A 23657-nucleotide genomic window follows, 5' to 3' on the forward strand; every position below is an offset into this window, starting at 1 on the left:
TAAAGTGTTTACAAAGTACAAAGAAGAAGAACCATGATAAACATTCTCAATTTATTTCATCCATCATTCATTTTCTACATCATCTTACTCATCTCACCATATGAAATATAACTTACTTCACTCATTATTATTGATTTATTTTCATTGTGATTACTTATGGAGTATATTGTGAATACATTGACAACAGGAAGTCAACTAAAGTTTTAGCAACTGTTATGTAAAAGAAAAGTGGTAGGATTAAATAAGCTCTGCTTCTTCCTACTCCTTTTCCAACATGTTGAAAAGACAAACTGGAAATTGTGATGTATCATGTTGTATACATGCATGTGTGATGTATCATGTTGTATGCATGCATGTGTGATGTATCATGTTGTATGCATGCATGTGTGATGTATCATGTTGTATGCATGCATGTGTGATGTATCATGTTGTATGCATGCATGTGTGATGTATCATGTTGTATGCATGCATGTGTGATGTATCATGTTGTATGCTTGCATGTGTGGTGTATCATGTTGTATGCATGCATGTGTGATGTATCATGTTGTATGCATGCATGTGTGATGTTTCATGTTGTATGCATGCATGTGTGATGTATCATGTTGTATGCATGCATGTGTGATGTATCATGTTGTATGCATGCATGTGTGATGTATCATGTTGTATGCATGCATGTGTGATGTATCATGTTGTATGCATGCATGTGTGATGTATCATGTTGTATGCATGCATGTGTGATGTATCATGTTGTATGCACGCATGTGTGATGCATCATGTTGTATGCACGCATGTGTGATGAATCATGTTGTATGCACGCATGTGTGATGTATCATGTTGTATGCATGCATGTGTGATGTATCATGTTGTATGCATGCATGTGTGATGTATCATGTTGTATGCATGCATGTGTGATGTATCATGTTGTATGCATGCATGTGTGATGTATCATGTTGTATGCATACATGTGTGATGTATCATGTTGTATGCATGCATGTGTGATGTATCATGTTGTATGCATGCATGTGTGATGTATCATGTTGTATGCATGCATGTGTGATGTATCATGTTGTATGCATGCATGTGTGATGTATCATGTTGTATGCATGCATGTGTGATGTATCATGTTGTATGCATGCATGTGTGATGTATCATGTTGTATGCATACATGTGTGATGTATCATGTTGTATGCATGCATGTGTGATGTATCATGTTGTATGCATGCATGTGTGATGTATCATGTTGTATGCATGCATGTGTGATGTATCATGTTGTATGCATGCATGTGTGATGTATCATGTTGTATGCATGCATGTGTGATGTATCATGTTGTATGCATGCATGTGTGATGTATCATGTTGTATGCATGCGTGTGTGATGTATCATGTTGTATGCATGCATGTGTGATGTATCATGTTGCATGCATGCATGTGTGATGTATCATGTTGTATGCATGCATGTGTGATGTATCATGTTGAATGCATGCATGTGTGATGTATCATGTTGTATGCATGCATGTGTGATGTATCATGTTGTATGCATGCATGTGTGATGTATCATGTTGTATGCATGCATGTGTGATGTATCATGTTGTATGCATGCATGTGTGATGTATCATGTTGTATACATGCATGTGTGATGTATCATGTTGTATGCATGCATGTGTGATGTATCATGTTGTATGCATGTGTGATGTATCATGTTGTATGCATGCATGTGTGATGTATCATGCTGTACGCATGCATGTGTGATGTATCATGTTGTATGCATGCATGTGTGATGTATCATGTTGTATGCATGCATGTGTGATGTATCATGTTGTATGCATGCATGTGTGATGTATCATGTTGTATGCATGCATGTGTGATGTATCATGTTGTATGCATGCATGTGTGATGTATCATGTTGTATGCATGCATGTGTGATGTATCATGTTGTATGCATGCATGTGTGATGTATCATGTTGTATGCTTGCATGTTCCAAATAAAGTCAAAGTCAAGTCAAGTCAAGTCAAGTCAACTAACACTTGGTGGACATTCAAGCCACAAAATGCAAATGGAGTATTGTTGGTGTATTTTGGATGGTTATAGAGGACCTCCCATTGGCTCCATTGCAAGTGGACTTTTATTTACATTTATGAGTTAGAATTAGGGCTGGGTGATATATGGAATATACTGGATATATCGTGGGTTTGTCTCTGTGCGATATAGAAAATGACTATATGGTGATATTGGAGTATACGTTCTCACACAGTTGCTTTTAGCTGCAGGCATTACACTACAGGCTCTTCTCACACTTTCTTGTCTCTCCTTCTCACAGAGACATAAAACAAGCGCACCTTCTTACATACGTCACATACTGTCACGTGTGCAACGTCATACGCTCTCACGGAGCAGACAGGTAGCGGCATGGTAGCGTTAGCTGTGGTGCTAGTGGTAATACGAGAGAAAGAAGGTGCCAATCTGGTAACAAATGAAGGCAGAATTAATTCCCCCCCAAAAAACAGCAGGGGGTCCATCGTCTGGCGGTGGTTTGGCTTCAAGCAGGTAGATGGTGAACAAGTATGCGGCAAAAGCGTTGCTACAAAAAGTAGCAGCACTGCTAATGTAGCATCATTTGAAAAGTCACCCGCTAGAGAATGAAGAGTGCTTGAAACTCTGCATGTCAACATCTCCGTTCAGTGCCACACCCACAAAATGCCCAAGCAACCATTTCCACATCAACACCGTATGAAACAAATAGTCAACAACAGAAGGAGATAACGTCCGCAGGAACCTACCACATAGTGAAGGACATACACTATTTGATGTCCTATTATGCAGCTCATTTTTATTTGACACTTACTGAAATATCTTGTGTGACATCATGCACAAAAGTGCACTAATAGCTTGTTTTAAAATGTCTCTGACAATCTTGCACTTTCTGTTTTGAAATGACATGAATGTTTGTGCCACTGCTTAATAACTGTTTAATAAATACACTTTTGCTAAATTGACTTAGTTGTGGTTTCCCTCTCTGCATGAAAGTTTTAAAGTAGCATATATTAATGCAGTATGAAGAAGAATGTTTTAATGTAGACACATAGAATCATCATACTGCTGTGATTATATGCATCAAGTGTTCATTCAAGGCTAAGGCAAAATATCCACATATATATGGTGTATCGTGACATGGACTAAACATATCCACATATATATGGTGTATCATGACATGGACTAAACATATCCACATATATATGGTGTATCATGACATGGCCTAAACATATCCACATATATATGGTGTATCGTGACATGGACTAAACATATCCACATATATATGGTGTATCGTGACATGGACTAAACATATCCACATATATATTGTGTATCGTGACATGGCCTAAACATATCCACATATATATGGTGTATCGTGACATGGCCTAAACATATCCACATATATATGGTGTATCGTGACATGGCCTAAACATATCCACATATATATGGTGTATCGTGACATGGCCTAAACATATCCACATATATATGGTGTATCATGACATGGACTAAACATATCCACATATATATGGTGTATCGTGACATGGACTAAACATATCCACATATATATGGTGTATCATGACATGGACTAAACATATCCACATATATATGGTGTATCGTGACATGGACTAAACATATCCACATATATATGGTGTATCATGACATGGACTAAACATATCCACATATATATGGTGTATCATGACATGGCCTAAACATATCCACATATATATGGTGTATCGTGACATGGACTAAACATATCCACATATATATGGTGTATCGTGACATGGACTAAACATATCCACATATATATTGTGTATCGTGACATGGCCTAAACATATCCACATATATATGGTGTATCGTGACATGGCCTAAACATATCCACATATATATGGTGTATCGTGACATGGCCTAAACATATCCACATATATATGGTGTATCGTGACATGGCCTAAACATATCCACATATATATGGTGTATCATGACATGGACTAAACATATCCACATATATATGGTGTATCGTGACATGGACTAAACATATCCACATATATATGGTGTATCATGACATGGACTAAACATATCCACATATATATGGTGTATCGTGACATGGACTAAACATATCCACATATATATGGTGTATCGTGACATGGACTAAACATATCCACATATATATGGTGTATCGTGACATGGCCTAAACATATCCACATATATATGGTGTATCGTGACATGGACTAAACATATCCACATATATATGGTGTATCGTGACATGGCCTAAACACATCCACATATATATGGTGTATCGTGACATGGCCTAAACATATCCACATATATATGGTGTATCGTGACATGGCCTAAACATATCCACATATATATGGTGTATCATGACATGGCCTAAACATATCCACATATATATGGTGTATCGTGACATGGCCTAAACACATCCACATATATATGGTGTATCGTGACATGGCCTAAACACATCCACATATATATGGTGTATCGTGACATGGCCTAAACATATCCACATATATATGGTGTATCGTGACATGGACTAAACATATCCACATATATATGGTGTATCGTGACATGGACTAAACATATCCACATACAGTATACATGGTGTATCGTGACATGGACTAAACATATCCACATATATATGGTGTATCGTGACATGGACTAAACATATCCACATATATATGGTGTATCGTGACATGGACTAAACATATCCACATACAGTATACATGGTGTATCGTGACATGGACTAAACATATCCACATATATATGGTGTATCGTGACATGGCCTAAACACATCCACATATATATGGTGTATCGTGACATGGACTAAACATATCCACATATATATGGTGTATCGTGACATGGACTAAACATATCCACATATATATGGTGTATCGTGACATGGCCTAAACACATCCACATATATATGGTGTATCGTGACATGGACTAAACATATCCACATATATATGGTGTATCGTGACATGGACTAAACATATCCACATATATATGGTGTATCGTGACATGGCCTAAACACATCCACATATATATGGTGTATCGTGACATGGACTAAACATATCCACATATATATGGTGTATCGTGACATGGCCTAAACACATCCACATATATATGGTGTATCGTGACATGGACTAAACATATCCACATATATATGGTGTATCGTGACATGGACTAAACATATCCACATATATATGGTGTATCGTGACATGGACTAAACATATCCACATATATATGGTGTATCGTGACATGGACTAAACATATCCACATATTAATAAAAGGCCATATTGCCCAGCCCTAGCTAGAATGTGATTTTTTTTTAAATATATTCACCCTCATGTCTTTTATAATGATTGTGAACGATAGAAAAATTCCCCCAAAAAGTGCAGTTCCCCTCTAAATTGCAATGATTAGATTTAAGACTTGAAGTGTATGAGCATGAAGTGATGAAGCCTACTTGGATGAGTCTTCTAAGACAAAGTGAACAGTCCAGTTGTGATGGATTGAATGCCCTGAGAATAAAATGATATGTGCTTACTTGGACTGTGATGAAGCTGTGAGGACTCAGGTGCTTTGTCTTCATGCTCTTCAGTCTTCACAGAGACAACAGTCAGTGGAAACTTGCTGACATCATCCTCCTCCTGCCCTACAACACACTCTCCCTCCTCTTTCATGTGGGGGGGCTGTGGATCCTCCTCCTCCTCTTTAATGTGGGTGGGCTGTGGATCCTCGTCTTCCTCCTTAATGTTGGTGGGCTGTGGATCATCCTCTTCCTCTTTAATGTGGGTGGGCTGTGGATCACCCTCTTCCTCTTTAATGTGGGTGGGCTGTGGATCCTCCTCTTCCTTTTTAATGTGGTTGGGCTGTGGATCCTCCTCTTCCTCTTTAATGTGAAGGGGCTGCTGGACGTCTGTTGGGTAAATAAGTAAATAAGATAAAGAGAGAATACAAATAGTTTTGGACTGACACTGTTAACACAATGACATTATTTGTGTTTTTTCGTGTGTTGTGTTAAAAATGTGTAGCAAAACAAAGCAGCATTGATTGAGGCATTCTTTACTTTACACTCACTGATATAAAGTGTGTAAATATTTTATTCTGTATACGGTCTATGACACCTAAACTTTATCTCTCAACTTAACCATAATTTGTGGTGTAGAATGACGTCTGGAACTCAAGATAGTTCCACATGTCTGGGAACGCCACCAACAGATAATCCCTGATATTACTCAACAAATCTTTAGGGATCTATTCCGTTTCATAATTATATTTTTTTCTCGTATCTGCTTTTTGCAGGAAGATCTAGGCTAGGGGTGTTTAAACTCATTTTAGATGAGGGGGCCACATGGAGGAAGATGTACTCCAAGTTGGCCGGACTGGTAAAATCACGGCAAGATAACTTAAAAATAAAGACAACTGCAGATTGTTTTCTTTGTTTAAAAATAGAACAAACACATTCTGAAAATGTAGAAATCATAATGTTGTTTTTTTACATACAATTATAATGTTTATAACAATAATGTTGGTGTTGGAGGAGTTGTGAATGACTGAAATATGAAATCTGTGCTGCAGTCTGCAAGTGTACCTAATGTTGTGGCCCAGCAGTCATTCACAACTCCTCCAACACGAACATTATTGTTTTTGCACTTTTTGGCTTCTTATTAAATAACTTTTTTAAATAGATTCAATCTTGCACGTGGAAAGTTTAAGTGTGGGCTTTAGTTGATATAACACTCCCGTCAGGGGGTGCATTCTACGGCGGGGGTGCATTATCCACCAGGAGGCGGGATTACTGCGAGCCTCAGCCAGTGTGTCTTCGCAGCCGTTTTATGATTGCTCAGCACAAGAAATACGTTACACACATACAGTTGTTGACAAAATACACTGTACATTATATACCTCAGCTAACTAAACTATGGAAATGTACAATATAATTCATACAGCAATACGATCTCACTGCACAGCAGGCCAGCAGTTAGCCGGTCATTGCGCAATCCACGGTGAGGCTCCACGCAGTGACGTGCCTCAACTGGCTGCTGATCACAGCAAGTCTCTTCTCAGTATTTGAACGGCAAATGTGAAAATTCAGCGATTTTGAATAAAAATAATCTAAAACTGGTGAAGTTAAATGGAAAATAACTTTATAGTATAATCACTGATAGTATAATCACTGGATACATATAACAATTTAATTATTTATTTTTCTTTTTAAATTTTTTTTCTTTCCATGATGGCAGGTGAGGCCCCGCCTCACCTGCCTCCCCTGACGACACGTCACTGCTAAACTCTCTGTTCTGGCAAAAGTGCTTGAATCCCTTATTAGTGAACAGATAAAATACTTTTTGGACACCAATTTTATTCTGTCACCATTTCAGTCAGGTTTTGGCAGAAATCACAGTACTGTTACTGCTGCTATGAAGTTTATAAATGATGTAACTGAAGCTCTTGACAAGAAGCAGTGCTGTCTGTCCCTCTTTATTGACTTTTCAAAGGCATTTGATACTGTTGATCATGTCATTTTAATCAAACTTCTTTCAAAGTCAAAGTCAAAGTCAAAGTCAGCTTTATTGTCAAACAACTGTTTGTACAGGACATACAGGTGGACGAAATTACGTTCCTCTCACAACCACGGTGTCTATAAATATAAAGTGTAAAAGAAGAATAAAAAAGACAACAATTTAAACAGTCGCATGAGGGGGGGGAAAAATATACAGGGGAAGAAGATATTACCAGAATATCTATAATATCTATCTATTGTATATACAGTATTGCAACGTAAGTATTCAAGTATTTAGATGGGAGTGCAAAGTGCAATGTAAACAGTGTAAACAGTTAAAACAGTTAGCAGCATTTTGAGTCCGGAGTAAAGTGGCTAAGTGATAGATGGTGTGTGTGTGTGTGTGTGTGTGTGTGTGTGTGTGTGTGTGTGTGTGTGTGTGTGTGTGTGTGTGTGTGTGTGTGTGTGTGTGTGGGTGAGTGGGGGGGGGGGGGGGGGGTGGGGTGTAGTGTCTCAGTTCACAGTTCAGATCAGATTGCAGGGCAGAGTGAGAAGGGGGGGGGGGGCCGGGAGAGAGTTCAGCTTCCTGACAGCCTGATGGATGAAGCTGTCTCTCAGCCTACAGCTTCGAGCTCGGAGGCTTCTCAGTCGTCTGCCGGATGGCAGCAGTCTGAAGAAGCCGTGTGAGGGGTGTGTGATGTCGCCTGCCACGCGGAGTGCTTTGCGTGACAGGCGTGTGTTGTAAATGTCCTGGAGGGAGGGGAGGGGGGCACCGACGATCTTCTCAGCTGCCCTAACTGTGCGCTGCAGCGTCCTGCGGCAGGACGCCGTGCAGCCTCCGTACCACACAGTTATGCAGCTGGTCAGGATGCTCTCAATGACGCCCCAGTAGAAGGAGTGCATGATGGAGGCTGAGGCTTTTGCTCTTCGCAGTTTGCGGAGGAAGTAGAGGCGCTGTTGAGCCCTCTTGGCCAGTGATGCAGTGTTGGTTTTCCAGGAGAGGTCATCTGTGATGTGCACACCCAGGTATTTGGTGCTGCTCACTCTCTCCACCACCGCACCGTTGATGGTCAGAGGAGGGTGCTGGGTGTGCGCTCTCCTGAAGTCCACAACAATCTCCCTTGTTTTCTCTACATTGAGAGAGAGATTGTTGTCACCGCACCATGTGGCCAGTTGGCTCACCTCGTCTCTGTAGCCGGTCTCATCGTTATTGTGGATGAGACCTACCACAGTTGTGTCGTCCGCAAACTTGACGAAGAGGTTGGTGCTGTGCTTCGGCGTGCAGTCGTGGGTCAGCAGGGTGAAGAGAAGGGGGCTCAGCACACATCCTTGAGGGGCCCCTGTGTTCATGATGATGGTGCTGGATGTGTACCTGCCGACCCGGACTGCCTGTGGTCTCCCAGTCAGGAAGTCCAGCAGCCAGTTGCACAGCGACGTGTTCAGCCCCAGCCGGTCCAGTTTGTGAATCAGCTGCTGTGGGATGATGGTGTTAAATGCTGAACTGAAGTCTATGAACAGCATCCTGGCGTAGGAGTCTTTAGTGTCCAGGTGGGTGAGAGCTGAGTGGAGGGCTGTGGAGATTGCATCATCGGTCGATCTGTTGGCCCGATATGCAAACTGGTAGGGGTCCAGGGTGGGGGGGAGGATGGACTTGATGTGCTGCAAGACTAGCCGTTCGAAGCACTTTGTGATGATGGGCGTCAGTGCAACGGGACGGTAATCGTTGTAGCTGGATGGGGAAGCCTTCTTGGGAACCGGGATGATGGTGGTGGCTTTGAGGCACGTGGGAACAGCAGCTTGGCTCAGGGAGGTGTTGAAGATGTCCGTGAAGACATCTGTGAGCTCCGCTGCACAGTCTCTCAGCACACGACCAGGTATGTTGTCCGGGCCTCCAGCTTTGCGTGCGTTGACTCTGGAGAGGGAACGCCTCACGCTGGCCGAAGACAGGGACAGCACCTGGTCATCCGGAGGGGGTGGAGTCTTCCGTGCAGGCGTGCTGTTTTTTGCCTCAAAGCGTCCAAAGAACTCGTTCAGGCTGTTCAGGCTGTTTCAGCTATTGCTTTTTCTCAGCAAGCAGTTGGATGGTTTGCAAATGACCTCACAAGTAGAACTCAGGCTGTTCAGATAGAAGGTTCCTTCTCGGACGTACTACAAGTGGAAAAGGGTGTCCCTCAAGGTTCTGTGTTGGGCCCATTATTAATTAATAATTAATAATCTTGGACAGAATATTCCGAACTCAACTTTCCATTCCTACGCTGATGATACTGTCATATACTGCACAGCACCCACTCCTGCTGAGGCCTTTAAATATCTACAACATGCATTTGACAGAGTACAAGAACAACTTTGCTATCTTCAACTGCTTTTAAATGCAGAGAAAACTAAGTGTATGTTCTTTACCACATCAAAAACTGTAAGATCAGCACTGTGTGACAACATTTGAACAAGAAATGGGCAACAAATTGTGTTAGTATCTGCTTTTAAATATTTAGGATTTTTAATTGATGACCACTTGAGTTTTAAGGAGCACATTCAGTATGTTGTAAAAAAAAACTGAAACTTTTATACTGGGATTTTATTATAGAAACAAGTCTTGCTTTTCTTTTACTGTGAAACAGAAACTGGTGGAAACAACCTTTTTACCCGTTATTGACTATGGAGATGTGTTGTACATGAATGCTACTGCTGCTTGTCTCCACAAGCTGGATAGTGTGTACCACGGGGCACTGAGATTCATCACTGTCACGTGGGGGGGTCGCAGCTGGCTGCGGGGTTGTTCTTCCCATGCAAAAAACGGCTCCGGACGACAGCGTGAAGGTGAGCTTGGATTTATTCAACATAAATCACTAAAACTATCACACACGCAAACAATAAAGCAAAAAGGCAAGCGTGCCTAAAACACATGAAGCTTAATTACTTGGCATGGATGACATGGCATAATCAAACACTTACTTGACATAAACGCGTGACAAACACAATGCAGGCAGAACGAGTGATGAACAAAGAGACTTAAATAACAGTGACATGATTGGAACAAACAGGTGCGTGACTCAAAACGTAAAACAGGTGCGTGACATGACAGGTGAAAACTAATGGGTGACCATGGAAACCAAACCAAACAAGGAAGTGAAACCAGGAACTAAGGAAGTGTCCAAAAAACTAAACAGCACATGGCCAAACAAAAACATGAACACAGACATGACAATCACCAACTTACTCACCATTGTGTGTTATACTCAATGGTTAACTTACTCACCATTGTGTGTTATACTCAATGGTTAACTTACTCACCATTGGGTTATACTCAATGGTTAACTTACTCACCATTGTGTGTTATACTCAATGGCTAACTTACTCACCATTGTGTGTTATACTCAATGGTTAACTTACTCACCATTGGGTTATACTCAGTGGTTAACTTACTCACCATTGTGTGTTATACTCAATGGTTAACTTACTCACCATTGTGTGTTATACTCAATGGTTAACTTACTCACCATTGTGTGTTATACTCAATGGTTAACTTACTCACCATTGGGTTATACTCAATGGTTAACTTACTCACCATTGTGTGTTATACTCAATGGCTAACTTACTCACCATTGTGTGTTATACTCAATGGTTAACTTACTCACCATTGTGTGTTATACTCAATGGCTAACTTACTCACCATTTTGTGTTATACTCAATGGCTAACTTACTCACCATTGGGTTATACTCAGTGGTTAACTTACTCACCATTGTGTGTTATACTCAATGGTTAACTTACTCACCATTGTGTGTTATACTCAATGGTTAACTTACTCACCATTGTGTGTTATACTCAATGGTTAACTTACTCACTATTGTGTTATACTCAATGGTTAACTTACTCACTATTGTGTTATACTCAATGGTTAACTTACTCACCATTGTGTGTTATACTCAATGTAGGGATGATACTCGAAACCGGTTTTCCCGGTTGTTCGAAAAGAAAAGAACCGAGTCCTCGGACTCTAATCCCTTTTTGAGAACCGGTACATGTTATCGAGACCACTATAGTAAAGAAAAAGAGTTGGTTCTTTACTCGAATCCCTCGGAACGAATCCCGTCCCGACCAGAAATGCTCCGTGTGACATCACAAGAAATGAAGTCACGTAGCTCAGTCATTAGGCGCAGATAGCGAAAGCAGGGAAAAAATGGACAGGAAAAAGCGCTCCAAGGTGTAATAAAGTTCAAAACAAAAGCTATAATCCAATGAATAACTTTACTGAGAGATTTTAGCAGGGTACAAACACATGGCGAACACTTTTACGACCAACCGGAAACATAGCAACCAGGCTAGCAACGCACCTCCTTTACGGCAGCTGTTCCAACGTTCTTAAAGCAACCGCAGCACATACATATATATGACCTCTCCCTTTTTTAACTTTTGTTTTTCTTTCCTTGTAAACAAAACAAAATCACACTGTATTTGTGTTGTTTGTCTAATTATAAATAATGCAGACGAGGCGTGTTGGCTGAGTTCTTGACGTCTACTTTCACAGCGTGCTCATAACCTAACAGGGTGACGACATGCAACAACACTTTTCGGGGCTACCGCGCATGCTCGTCACTCCCGTTGCATGCTGGGTAGTGTAGTTGTTATATTCCCTAGCAGCTCATAACATCTTTCCCCCTATAAAGAATGTTAACTCAATAAAGTGTATTTCTTTTTTTAGCTTTAACATTTCATTTTTTAGCATTGTAACCACATTTGCAAACAACTTTTCTCTTCATAGAATTTTCTTTCAATAAAGAAATAAAGTGCAAAAATGTCAAAGCATCATAACAAACAGTTATGTCAAATAGCAGCAGAATTGCACTTTTGGAGAGCTGTATTATTTTCAGTTTTGTGCCCAAGGGACTGATTTTATTTAACACTATATTATTATTTATACACCTATAGTGATCACAGAGACAGCTTGTTTTTGTGTTACTGTATATATTTGTTTTTCTGAAAAATCCCACTTAATATACTTTGGGTAACAACAGTCAATATTTATTTATTTTATTTTATTTTTTTAGGTGGGTAACAGTCAATATTTATTTATTTATTAGATTAAATAGTTTTCTTATATAATAAAAGTGAGCTTTTGTTAAACCAAATATTGTGTGTTTTTTTCCATATACAACAACCTATCTGGACTCCATAAGAGAATCGATAAGGAATCGGTTCGATAAGAGGATTCGATAATAGACTCGAACTCGATAACTTCTTATCAAACATCATCCCTAACTCAATGGCTAACTTACTCACCATTGTGTGTTATACTCAATGGTTAACTTACTCACCATTGTGTGTTATACTCAATGATTAACTTACTCACCATTGTGTGTTATACTCAATGGTTAACTTACTCACCATTGTGTGTTATACTCAATGGTTAACTTACTCACCATTGTGTGTTATACTCAATGGTTAACTTACTCACCATTGTGTGTTATACTCAATGGTTAACTTACTCACCATTGTGTGTTATACTCAATGGTTAACTTACTCACCATTGTGTGTCAATGGTTAACTTACTCACCATTGTGTGTTATACTCAATGGTTAACTTACTCACCATTGTGTGTTATACTCAATGGTTAACTTACTCACCATTGTGTGTCAATGGTTAACTTACTCACCATTGTGTGTTATACTCAATGGTTAACTTACTCACCATTGTGTGTTATACTCAATGGTTAACTTACTCACCATTGTGTGTTATACTCAATGGTTAACTGGACATCTTTATGTGCTTGACGCCTCAATCATTGGTATGTGTTCATCTACAAAACCATTCTGGGTATCACCCCATCTTATCTGTCTTGTCTTTTAACAAAGAAACAAGGAAGTCACAATCTTCGTTCAATGAATGTTGTGCAATTTGTCGTCCCCAAAGTAAGAACTGAACTGGGCAAGAAAGCATTTAGGTTTTCAGCAGCGAATGCTTAGAATAACCTACAATCCAATATTCAACTTCAAACCCTTGTTACATTGAATGAGTTTAAAGCTTCTGTGAAAGGATTGCAGTCTACCTTGTCTGTATGCACATGTGTTATGTCAGCAAGTTTTAATGTTGTACATGTCATGTTGTATGTGTTGTTTACTGTTTACCTTGTCTGTATGCACATGTGTTATGTCAGCAGGTTTTAATGTCGTAAATGTCATGTTTTATGTGTTGTTTACTGTTTTTAATGTAACCTTGCTGCTGCCCTCTTGGCCAGGTCTCCCTTGGAAAAGAGATCTTTGATCTCAATGGGATTTTTACCTGGTTAAATAAAGAAAAAAAAAGAAATAAAGAAAAAACAACAGCTGTTTATTTGAAGTCTTAAAGAAGTCAACTATGTGTGCAGTGCAAGGTGAAATGCAGTTATGTCATCTTCTTGTCAATAACACACACATCACACTTTTGTGTGTGGTTGCTTCCTTATTTGTCATTATTCAAAGCTGATTTTAATGTGTAGCAGCGGCAGCTGAACTCAATGTGACAACGTGTCATAGTTACGTCAGTCAGCTGGAATTAAAAATACAAATAGTTGTGTCATTAGTCCAGAATCTTCACGGTCCTCATGGACGACATAATTAGGAACCAGTACTAAAAAAAAAATGGTACTTGGTATACATCCCTAATCTTCACCACTAAACCTTTGACATATGCTAACATATGTGCTGCTAAAGGTAAATAAACAGTAGCCATATTGAATGTTTGCCTTCATTTGACCACGTGAGGTAAGGAGGACGGCCTCTAGGTCACATGGTTACACCCCAGCAATTACACTGTTGATGATTGATGAGCATTCATTTTTAAATGGTGGTGTTAAAAAGCAAGTATATCTCCATCTTTAGTCATTAATGTGGCCCCCGGATGAACATGTGTCACAAACATTGTATTAGATGATATGTGGATGTTGTGCTTACTTGGACTGTGATGAAGCTGTGAGGACTCACGTGCTTTGTCTTCATGCTCTTCAGTCTTCACAGAGACAACAGTCATGACATCATCCTCCTCCTGCCCTACAGGACACTCTCCCTCCTCTTCCTCTTTAAAATAGGGGGGATGTGGATACTCCTTGTCCCCTTTAAAATGTGAGGGCTGTGGATCCTCTAAAGTGAAACTGTCCCCCTGCAGATGAGGGAGACATTCTTCTTGGTGTGCAATCAGCTGATGGATGTCTACAGGACACAAACAAAACACATTTTAACTCCTACATGCTAAATATTAAATCGTACATGAAATATAGGGCTGTGGCTATTGAACATTTTATTAATCAAGTGTTCTACTGAGAATGTTTTCGATTAATCGAGTAACTGGATAAAACATAGTGTTGCTTGGTTGAAGACGAATTTAAGCGACTTTGAGACATTTCACTTCATAATGAACGGCCAATTGGTTTGAGATGGTATGAGATCAAGATGTCATCTTTAGATCAGGCTTTGTTTTTTCCACAATCACTGCCACATTAAAAAGTTAAAGTACCAATGATTGTCACACACACACTAGGTGTGGCCAGATTATTCTCTGCATTTGACCCATCACCCTTGATCACCCCCTGGGAGGTGAGGGGACCAGTGAGCAGCAGCGGTGGCCACGCCCGGGAATCATTTTTATGGTGATTTAACCCCCAATTCCAACCCTTGATGCTGAGTGCCAAGCAGGGAAGTAATGGGTCCCATTTTATAGTCTTTGGTATGACTCAGTTGGGGTTTGAACTTACAACCTACCCATCTCAGGGCGGACACTCCAACCACTAGACCACTGAGTAGGTGGATGTAGTAGGTGTTGTAGTAGGTGAATGGCTGCACCAATATTTAAGTTAAAGTTAAGTTAAAGTAGCAATGATTGTCACACACACTAGGTGTGGTGAAATTTGTCCTCTGCATTTGACCCATCCCCTTGTTCACCCCCTGGGAGGTGAGGGGAGCAGTGGGCAGCAGCGGTGCCGCGCCCGGGAATCATTTTGGTGATTTAACCCCCAATTCCAACCCTTGATGCTGAGTGCCAAGCAGGGAGGTAATGAAGGAAATAACAGGTCAGTATAGCTTTTACACACATAAATAACTTGTCAAACCTGCCAGCTAGCAGGCTAGGTTTACAGCGTCAGTTACCAAGGTAACTGACTCTGACTTTGTCTTACCTCTCTATATTTGGAGGTAAAACTCTCGAGGTGTTAGCACTTAACCTGCTCTCTGGAATATTCCCCCGGTGACTGTGTGACTTTTGTGTAAACATGTTGATACACATTGTTACAAACTGAGAGGAACATCAACCTCATAAATATTGTCTGGTTTTTATGAACAACATAAAACAATCAGTGCATCATCCAATTCATCTTCCTATAGACAATCTATTGAAGAATAGTGTTAATAATAAACATAAAGTTAGTAAAGATGTGAGAGTAAGAAGTAAACAAACCTGTTGTGTGTAACACAACTTGATGTTGTCGCTCCTTCTCCTCTTTTGTTGGACAAAGTTCCTCCTCGTACTCTGCTATGGTTCTTTCGCACATTTTCACACAATCACAACACTTTACACTCACACTTGATCTCTGCTTAGCGATGTGTTTTCATCACTTCTTTGTTAGCAGCTAACAAGGTAAGCTAACTAGCATCAAAGTGCGCTCAGACTAATATACAAACAGTTATTAATGAATAGAGTGTAATAAAGGACATATATGTGTACATGGACGCACAGATTAAGAACACTGCAATAACGTCTTCACCGTCAGACGCCATCTTGCTTTATCCTCGCCGTGTTTGCTTCGCGCGCAGTCTTGTCAGATCTCGCGAGAGAAACAAGTAACCAGCTCTCTCTTCCAGATCTCGCGAGAGAAATAAGTAACCAGCTCTTTTCCAGATCTCGCGAGAGAAACAGGTACAATCAGCTCCCACCCCGGTAAAACTATCTAATTATATACTATTTAATTATTCTGAAAATAAAAGTAAATTTGTCCACTTATTTTCGTAAAAATATTCAAATATTTAACAATGTATTGAAACAACAGTAGCATAAGGAAAGAAAAAAAAAGAAACAAAATAAATATTACACTCATGATATTATTTTTGTCTTTGATGCTAATCGTTTTTATAATGTATTTTAGAATGTGGGAGGTTTTCATGTTCTTTTTCAATTTCCTTTGGCATTATATTTATATATATTACACTTTTATGCAGATGACTGCCAAATATGCCAATTTGAAAAGGCCACGGCCCCCTGACACCCCTTCTCAACTGTCTATGCCACGTCAAGGCTTGGTTAGCCCAGAATGTTTTAATAATGAATGAGGGAAAAACAGAAATGTCAGTTTTTGGTCCGGCCCTCACTGACTTGGGACCATTGCAAAATGATGTGCGTCCCAAAGTCAGCAGCCTTGGCGTCACTATAGACAGCCATTTTAAACTTGACAAACAAGTCAATGGCGTTTTAAAATCCTGTTTTTATCATCTTCGTCTTTTAGTAAAGGTAAAACTGTTTTTATCTTTTAACCTTTTTGAACAAGTGGTGCATGCTTTTATTTCAAGTGGCCTGGACTACTGCAATGCACTTTATGCTGCCATTAGCCAAAAAGCTCTCTCCCGGTTGCAGTTAGTCCAGAAGGTGGCAGCAGGACTTTTAACAGGGGCATATAACCCCAATTCTTCAGAGTTTGCACTGGCTCCCTGTTCATTTTACAATTGATTTTAAATCCTTGCTGTTTGTTTTTAAAGCTTTACATGGACTGGCACCTCAGTATATCTCAGACCTCATCCAAATGTACACTCCTGCGCGCGCTCTGAGGTCCGAGAGCCAGCTCCAGCTCGTGGTGCCCAAGACCAGACTTAAAACCAGGGGAGACAGGGGCCTTCTCTGTGGTCGGCCCTAATACCTGGTTCACACCAACGGCGCTTGCCGCGCTTTAAAGCGGCGAGCAAAGCGCCGTCATTTTTTTCTATTTTTCCACGAATATCCCGATCTCCGAAGTAATGTTATGCTTTGATACGCTCTGATACGAATTAGTTGCCGCTTTGTTACCGTTCCTCACGATTTGATGCCGCTTTGATATGCTTTAAATCACGCTTTGATGAGTTTTATTACGCTTTATTGAACTTTATTACGCTTTGATGCGATCCTGACGCTTTAAATCAGGCTCTGACACGATTATCAAGCTCTGTTGTGCATTGTTACAACAAAAATAAGAAAAAAATGTGAAAAACTCAGTATACTAAAGTTTTCCCCACATTTTTTTAGATTTATCTATTTATTTGATTTCTCTTTTTGTTTTATTATTATTATTTATTTTTTTCGTTATATTATGTTTTATATCTTCATTTATTTTATTTCTTTGTCATCTTAATAAATATCTATCTTTCATTTCTTATGCTAGTTGACAATAATAAAAGGCATTTCTTTTATTTTTTATATTCATTTATTTTTTCAATTTCTCTTTTTTTCCCGTTATATTATGTTTTATATCGTCATTTCTTTTATTTCTTTGTCATCTTAATAAAAATCTATCTTTAATTTCTTATGCTAGTTGACAATAATAAAAGGCATTTCTTTTATTTTTTATATTCATTTATTTTTTCAATTTCTCTTTTTTTTCCCGTTATATTATGTTTTATATCTTCATTTCTTTTATTTCTTTGTCATCTTAATAAATATCTATATTTCATTTCTTATGCTAGTTGACAATAATAAAAGGCATTTCTTTTAAACGTAACATACTCTCTTTATTATTAACATTTTCATACAGAAAAATGATAGACAGTAATGTCAAAGTGCAACATCAAACAGCAGAAGTACAGAAACAATGATCATGGTATAAAAAGGCAATGATGCAAAAGAGAATGGATTTGTAATCCTGTGTTGGTTTTACATCAAGTTTCAATGTCACTAGTCAATATCACAGTCACTTCCTATTGCGCTTTGAACCAAGATCTGTTAAGCTTTCCTACGCTTTGAGTCAAGCTTTGCTGAGCTTTGCTGAGCTTTGTCGGGCTTTGTCACGTTTTGATACGCTCTCTGCGCTTTATTCCATTCTTGACAGAGCGCATCATTTTTTTAAACCGTTTCAAAAATGTTGGCTAACTTGCCGCATGTCCCGCTTCACTACAAGCTTTCCCACGATCCATTAGGACCCTCACGCTTTAATCAGGCTTTGTTACACTTTCACGCCGCTTTGCATGCCGCTTTAAAGTGCCGTCAAAGCGCCGTTGGTGTGAACCTAGCATAAAAGCTCTGGAACACTCTGCCCCTCCATGTTCAAACTGCTCCCACAGTGGAGTGTTTTAATGCTAGGTTCACACCAACGGCATGCAAAGCGGCATGCAAAGCGGCATGCAAAGCGGCGTTAAAGCGTAACAAAGCGTGATTAAAGCGTGAGGGTCCTAATGGATCTTGGGAAAGCTTGTAGTGAAGCGGGACATGCGGCAAGTTCGCCAAAATTTTTTAAACGGTTTAAAAAAATTTGGCGCTCTGTCACGAATGGAATAAAGCGCAGAGAGCGTATCAAAGCATGACAAAGAGTGACAAAGCTCAGCAAAGCTCAGCAAAGCTTGACTCAAAGCGTGGGAAAGCTTACCAGATCTTGGTTCAAAGCGCGGACCCCAGTCGCCACCGCATGCAGCCAGACGACCCTCACGCCGCTTTAAAGCGCCGTCAAAGCGCCGTTGGTGTGAACCTAGCATTACAAACGTTCGTAGCACCTCTTCCAAATGACGGCGCTTTGCTCGCCGCTTTAAAGCGCGGCAAGCGCCTTTGGTGTGAACCAGGCATAAGTCTCGTCTTAAGACCCACTTTTATTCTTTGGCTTTTAACACTACGTGAGTTGTGTGGTCTTCTGTCCTCTGTTGTCCTCTGTGGTTTTTTTTAAATACATTTTGATTTCTATTTACTGTTTAAGAGGGATTATTTTCTTTGCTTTATTTCGACCGTGGAGTGGAATTCCCGACAGGTGCGGTAGCCTGTCCAGGATGGTTTTGAGTGGGCAATGTTTGGGCCACCTTTTCTAGGCCTTTCCCCAGTTGGGGTGAGCAGTGCAATCCTAAATAGGGCTGCTCAGGCGTACAGGGGTCTGCCGAGAGCAGCTGCCACTCAATTTCAGCTACTAGCGACCATAGATAGCCCTGAACCGCTGGTGTGCAGGGTTCTGACTAGAAGCTTCTGGTGCATTCATACCTGCTCCCGTTATCAGACACCCCATCGCCACCAGACTTTGTTTCATTTCCGGTAGCTGGTCTCACCGAGGCAGAGATGAATACCTGCGCAGAGGAGCTTGTTTAAAGTGCCACTGGGGGTGCGCATGTCCCAGCAGCACTTCTACACTGTGAGAGGGTGGGAGCCGGTGGCAAGGGGAACCCAGGACGACCGGCACTCTTCCACAGTTGCAGGAGGCTGCCGGAGCTCCAGTTTTTTGGAGGACCACCTGTCGTGTGCCGCCAACCACGTTGCTTTTCTTTCAGGGTGTGCTCCCCTAGCCTTTGTCTTCCTAGACTTACCCACAAGGCAGCGGGTCTTCGCCGTATCCCTGGCTAGGGGGCAGTCAGGTACTAGGCCTTTGCCAAGGGCCACCTGGGGTAACAGTTGTTAAGGGGTTAACCTCAAAGTGCCCCAAGACCCCCCAAAGAAGAGCCTCCACTGCCGGATGCACTTTAACGTCATGCCCAGGACACACACACTCACACACACACACACACACACACACACACACACACACACACACACACACACACACACACACACACACACACACACACACACACACACACACTATTATATGTACAACAACAAATTCATACACAGGCCGGCGGGACAGCGTTCCAAATAAGTCTTTGATGAGCATTCCTCAACTTTATCAGTCTTTTTTGCCACTTGTGCCAGCTTTTTTAAAACATGTTGCAGGCATCAAATTCCAAATGAGCTAATATTTGCAAAAAATAACAAAGTTTTCCAGTGTGAACATTAAGTATCTATTCAATCAAATATAAGTTGAAAAGGATTTGTTGTATTCTCTTTTTATTTACCATTTACACAACGTGACAACTTCACTGCTTTTGGCTTTTGTACAACTAATTTCCATCTAATTAATTTGTGACTGCCATCAATGTGCCATATATAGTTAGGACAAGGCACAGTGTCTTTGTATTGTCATACTCCTGGGTGCGGCACCATCAACCTTTTTTATAGAGTCTCTGAGACGCACCAACATGTGTCTGGCACGCAAATGTCCATTAAGCATAACTTCCCCTACATCGGGATGTTCCTATTTCAATGTCCTTCATACAGCAGCCGCATTAGCAGCAGCAGTGTGTGCAGCATTTCTAGATTCATCTTGACACTCGGCAACATATATATTTACATTTATGATTTAGATTTAAATTTAGATTTAAGATTTAGATTTAAGATTTAAGATTTAGATTTAAGATTTAGATTTAAGGTTTAGATTTAAGATTTAGATTTAAGATTTGTATTTAGATTTAGATTTAGATTTAAGATTCAAGATTTGTATTTAGATTTAGATTTAAGTTTTAGATTTAAGATTTGTATTTAGATTTAGATTTAAGATATAGATTTAAGATTTAGATTTAAGATTTGAATTTAGATTTAGATTTAAAATTTAGATTTAAGATTTAGATTTAAGATTTGTATTTAGATTTAGATTTAAGATTTCGATTTAAGATTTGTATTTAGATTTAGATTTAAGATTTAGATTTAAGATTTAGATTTAAGATTTAGATTTAAGATTTGTATTTAGATTTAAGATTTAGATTTAAGATTCAGATTTAAGATTTAGATTTAAAATTTAGATTTAAGATTTAGATTTAAGATTTGTATTTAGATTCAGATTTAAGCTTTAGATTTAAGATTTAGATTTAAGATGTAGTTTTAGATTTAAAATGTAGTTTTAGATTTTAAATGTAATTTTAAATTTAGCGCTCAAAATTAGATTTAAGATTTAGATTTAACATTTAGCGCTCATGTTAAAATAAAGATTTAGATTGAAAATTTAGATTTAGATTGAAAATTTAGCACTCACATTTAGATATAGATTTAGATTTAAGATTTAGATTTAAAATTAAGATTTAGATTGAAGATTTAGCACTCACATTTAGATATAGATTTAGATTTAAGATTTAAGTCTAGATGTAAAATTTCGGTTTAGATTTAACATGAAGCACTCACAATCTAAATGTAAGTATAGATTTAGATTGAAAATTTAGCACTCACATTTTGATATAGATTTAGATTCAAGATTTAGATTCGAAATTAAGATTTAGATTCAAGATTTAGCACTCACATTTACATATAGATTTAAGATTTAGATTTAAATTTACATTTAGATTGAAGATTTAGCATTCACATTTAGATATAGATTTAGATTGAAGATTTAGATTTAAATTTACATTTAGATTGAAGATTTAGCACTCACATTTAGATTTAACATGTAGGTTTGAATTTAAGATTTAGGTTTAGTTTTAACATTTAGCGCTCACATTTAGATTTAGATTTAATATTTGGGTTTAGATTTAACAATTAGGTTTAGATTTAAGATATAGGTTTAGATTTAAACCTATATGGGGACGGTGTGGCGAAGTTGGTAGAGTGGCCGTGCCAGCAATCTGAGGGTTACTGGGGTTCAATCCCCACCTTCTACCATCCTAGTCACGGCCGTTGTGTCCTTGAGCAAGACACTTCACCCTTGCTCCTGATGGGCCTGGTTAGCGCCGTGCATGGCAGCTCCCGCCATCAGTGTGTGAATGTGTGTGTGAATGTGTGTGTGTGTGTGTGTGTGTGTGTGTGTGTGTGTGTGTGTGTGTGTGTGTGTGTGTGTGTGTGTGTGAATGTGTGTGTGTGTGTGTGTGAATGTGTGTGTGTGTGAATGAGTGAATGTGGAAATAGTGTCAAAGCGCTTTGAGTTCCTTAGAAAAAGGTAGAAAAGCGCTATACAAGTATAACACATTTAACGTTTAGCACTCTCATTTAGATTTAGATTTAAAGGCCTACTGAAAGCCACTACTACCAACCACGCAGTCTGATAGTTTATATATCAATGATGAAATCTTAACATTATAACACATGCCAATACGGCCGGGTTAACTTATAAAGTGACATTTTAAATTTGCCGCTAAACTTCCGGTTCGAAACGCCTCTGAGGATGACGTATGCACGTGACGTAGCCCGGGGAACACGGGTATGCCTTCCACATTGAAGCCGATACGAAAAAGCTCTGTTTTCATTTCATAATTCCACAGTATTCTGGACATCTGTGTTCGTGAATCTGTTTCAATCATGTTCATTGCATTATGGAGAAGGAAGCCGAGCAAGCAAAGAAGAAAGTTGTCGGTGCGAAATGGACGTATTTTTCGAACGTAGTCAGCCACAACAGTACACAGCCGGCGCTTCTTTGTTTACATTCCCGAAAGATGCAGTCAAGATGGAAGAACTCGGATAACAGAGACTCTAACCAGGAGGACTTTTGACTTGGATACACAGACGCCTGTAGAGAACTGGGACAACACAGACTCTTACCAGGATTACTTTGATTTGGATGACAAAGACGCAGACGTGCTACTGTGAGTATGCAGCTTTGGCTTTTTTTTGCGTATGTACGTAACTTTTTTTAAATATATAAGCTTTATGAACCTTGGGTTAGGTGAACGGTCTTTTGGGCTGAGTGATTGTGTGTGTTGATCATGTGTTTGAATTGTATTGGCGTGTTCTATGGAGCTAGGAGCTAGCAGAGGAGCTAGGAGCTAGCATAACACGTACCGTACCGTACGTGCGCGTCACGTACGTAACTTTTTAAAAATATATAAGCTTTATGAACCTTGGGTTAGGTGAACGGTCTTTTGGGCTGAGTGATTGTGTGTGTTGATCGGGTGTTTGAATTGTATTGGCGTGTTCTATGGAGCTAGGAGCTAGCAGAGGAGCTAGGAGCTAGCATAACAAACACGCAGGTGTTATTATGCAGGATTAATTTGTGGCATATTAAATATAAGCCTGGTTGTGTTGTGGCTAATAGAGTAAATATATGTCTTGTGTTTATTTACTGTTGTAGTCATTCCCAGCTGAATACCAGGTACCGTGAGTATGCAGCCTTGGCTGCTAAACATTCGATAACTTGA

General features: G+C 39.5%; 2 protein-coding genes across 10 annotated transcripts in view; one reads left to right on the forward strand and one right to left on the reverse strand.

The window, feature by feature from the left end:
* The window catches only part of LOC133636338 (gastrula zinc finger protein XlCGF48.2-like), a 359822-nt gene that overhangs the window by 186045 nt on the left and 150120 nt on the right, over positions 1-23657 (forward strand). The gene's annotated exons all lie outside the window — the stretch shown is intronic.
* LOC133636329 (gastrula zinc finger protein XlCGF57.1-like) overlaps positions 1-23657 on the reverse strand; it is a 243662-nt gene that overhangs the window by 120060 nt on the left and 99945 nt on the right. For 4 of the 7 annotated variants that reach the window (XM_062030264.1, XM_062030255.1, XM_062030254.1 and 1 more), the window contains exon 3: positions 5589-5960. In XM_062030264.1, coding sequence (XP_061886248.1) covers positions 5589-5960 — 372 coding nt within the window. Of the gene's footprint in view, positions 1-5588; positions 5961-14474; positions 14730-15969; positions 16316-23657 lie in introns of those variants that run through there. The other 3 variants (XM_062030257.1, XM_062030256.1, XM_062030258.1) reach the window with 3 other exon arrangements.

Source organism: Entelurus aequoreus, linkage group LG20 (assembly GCF_033978785.1).
Source record: "Entelurus aequoreus isolate RoL-2023_Sb linkage group LG20, RoL_Eaeq_v1.1, whole genome shotgun sequence".
NCBI lineage: Eukaryota > Metazoa > Chordata > Actinopteri > Syngnathiformes > Syngnathidae > Entelurus > Entelurus aequoreus.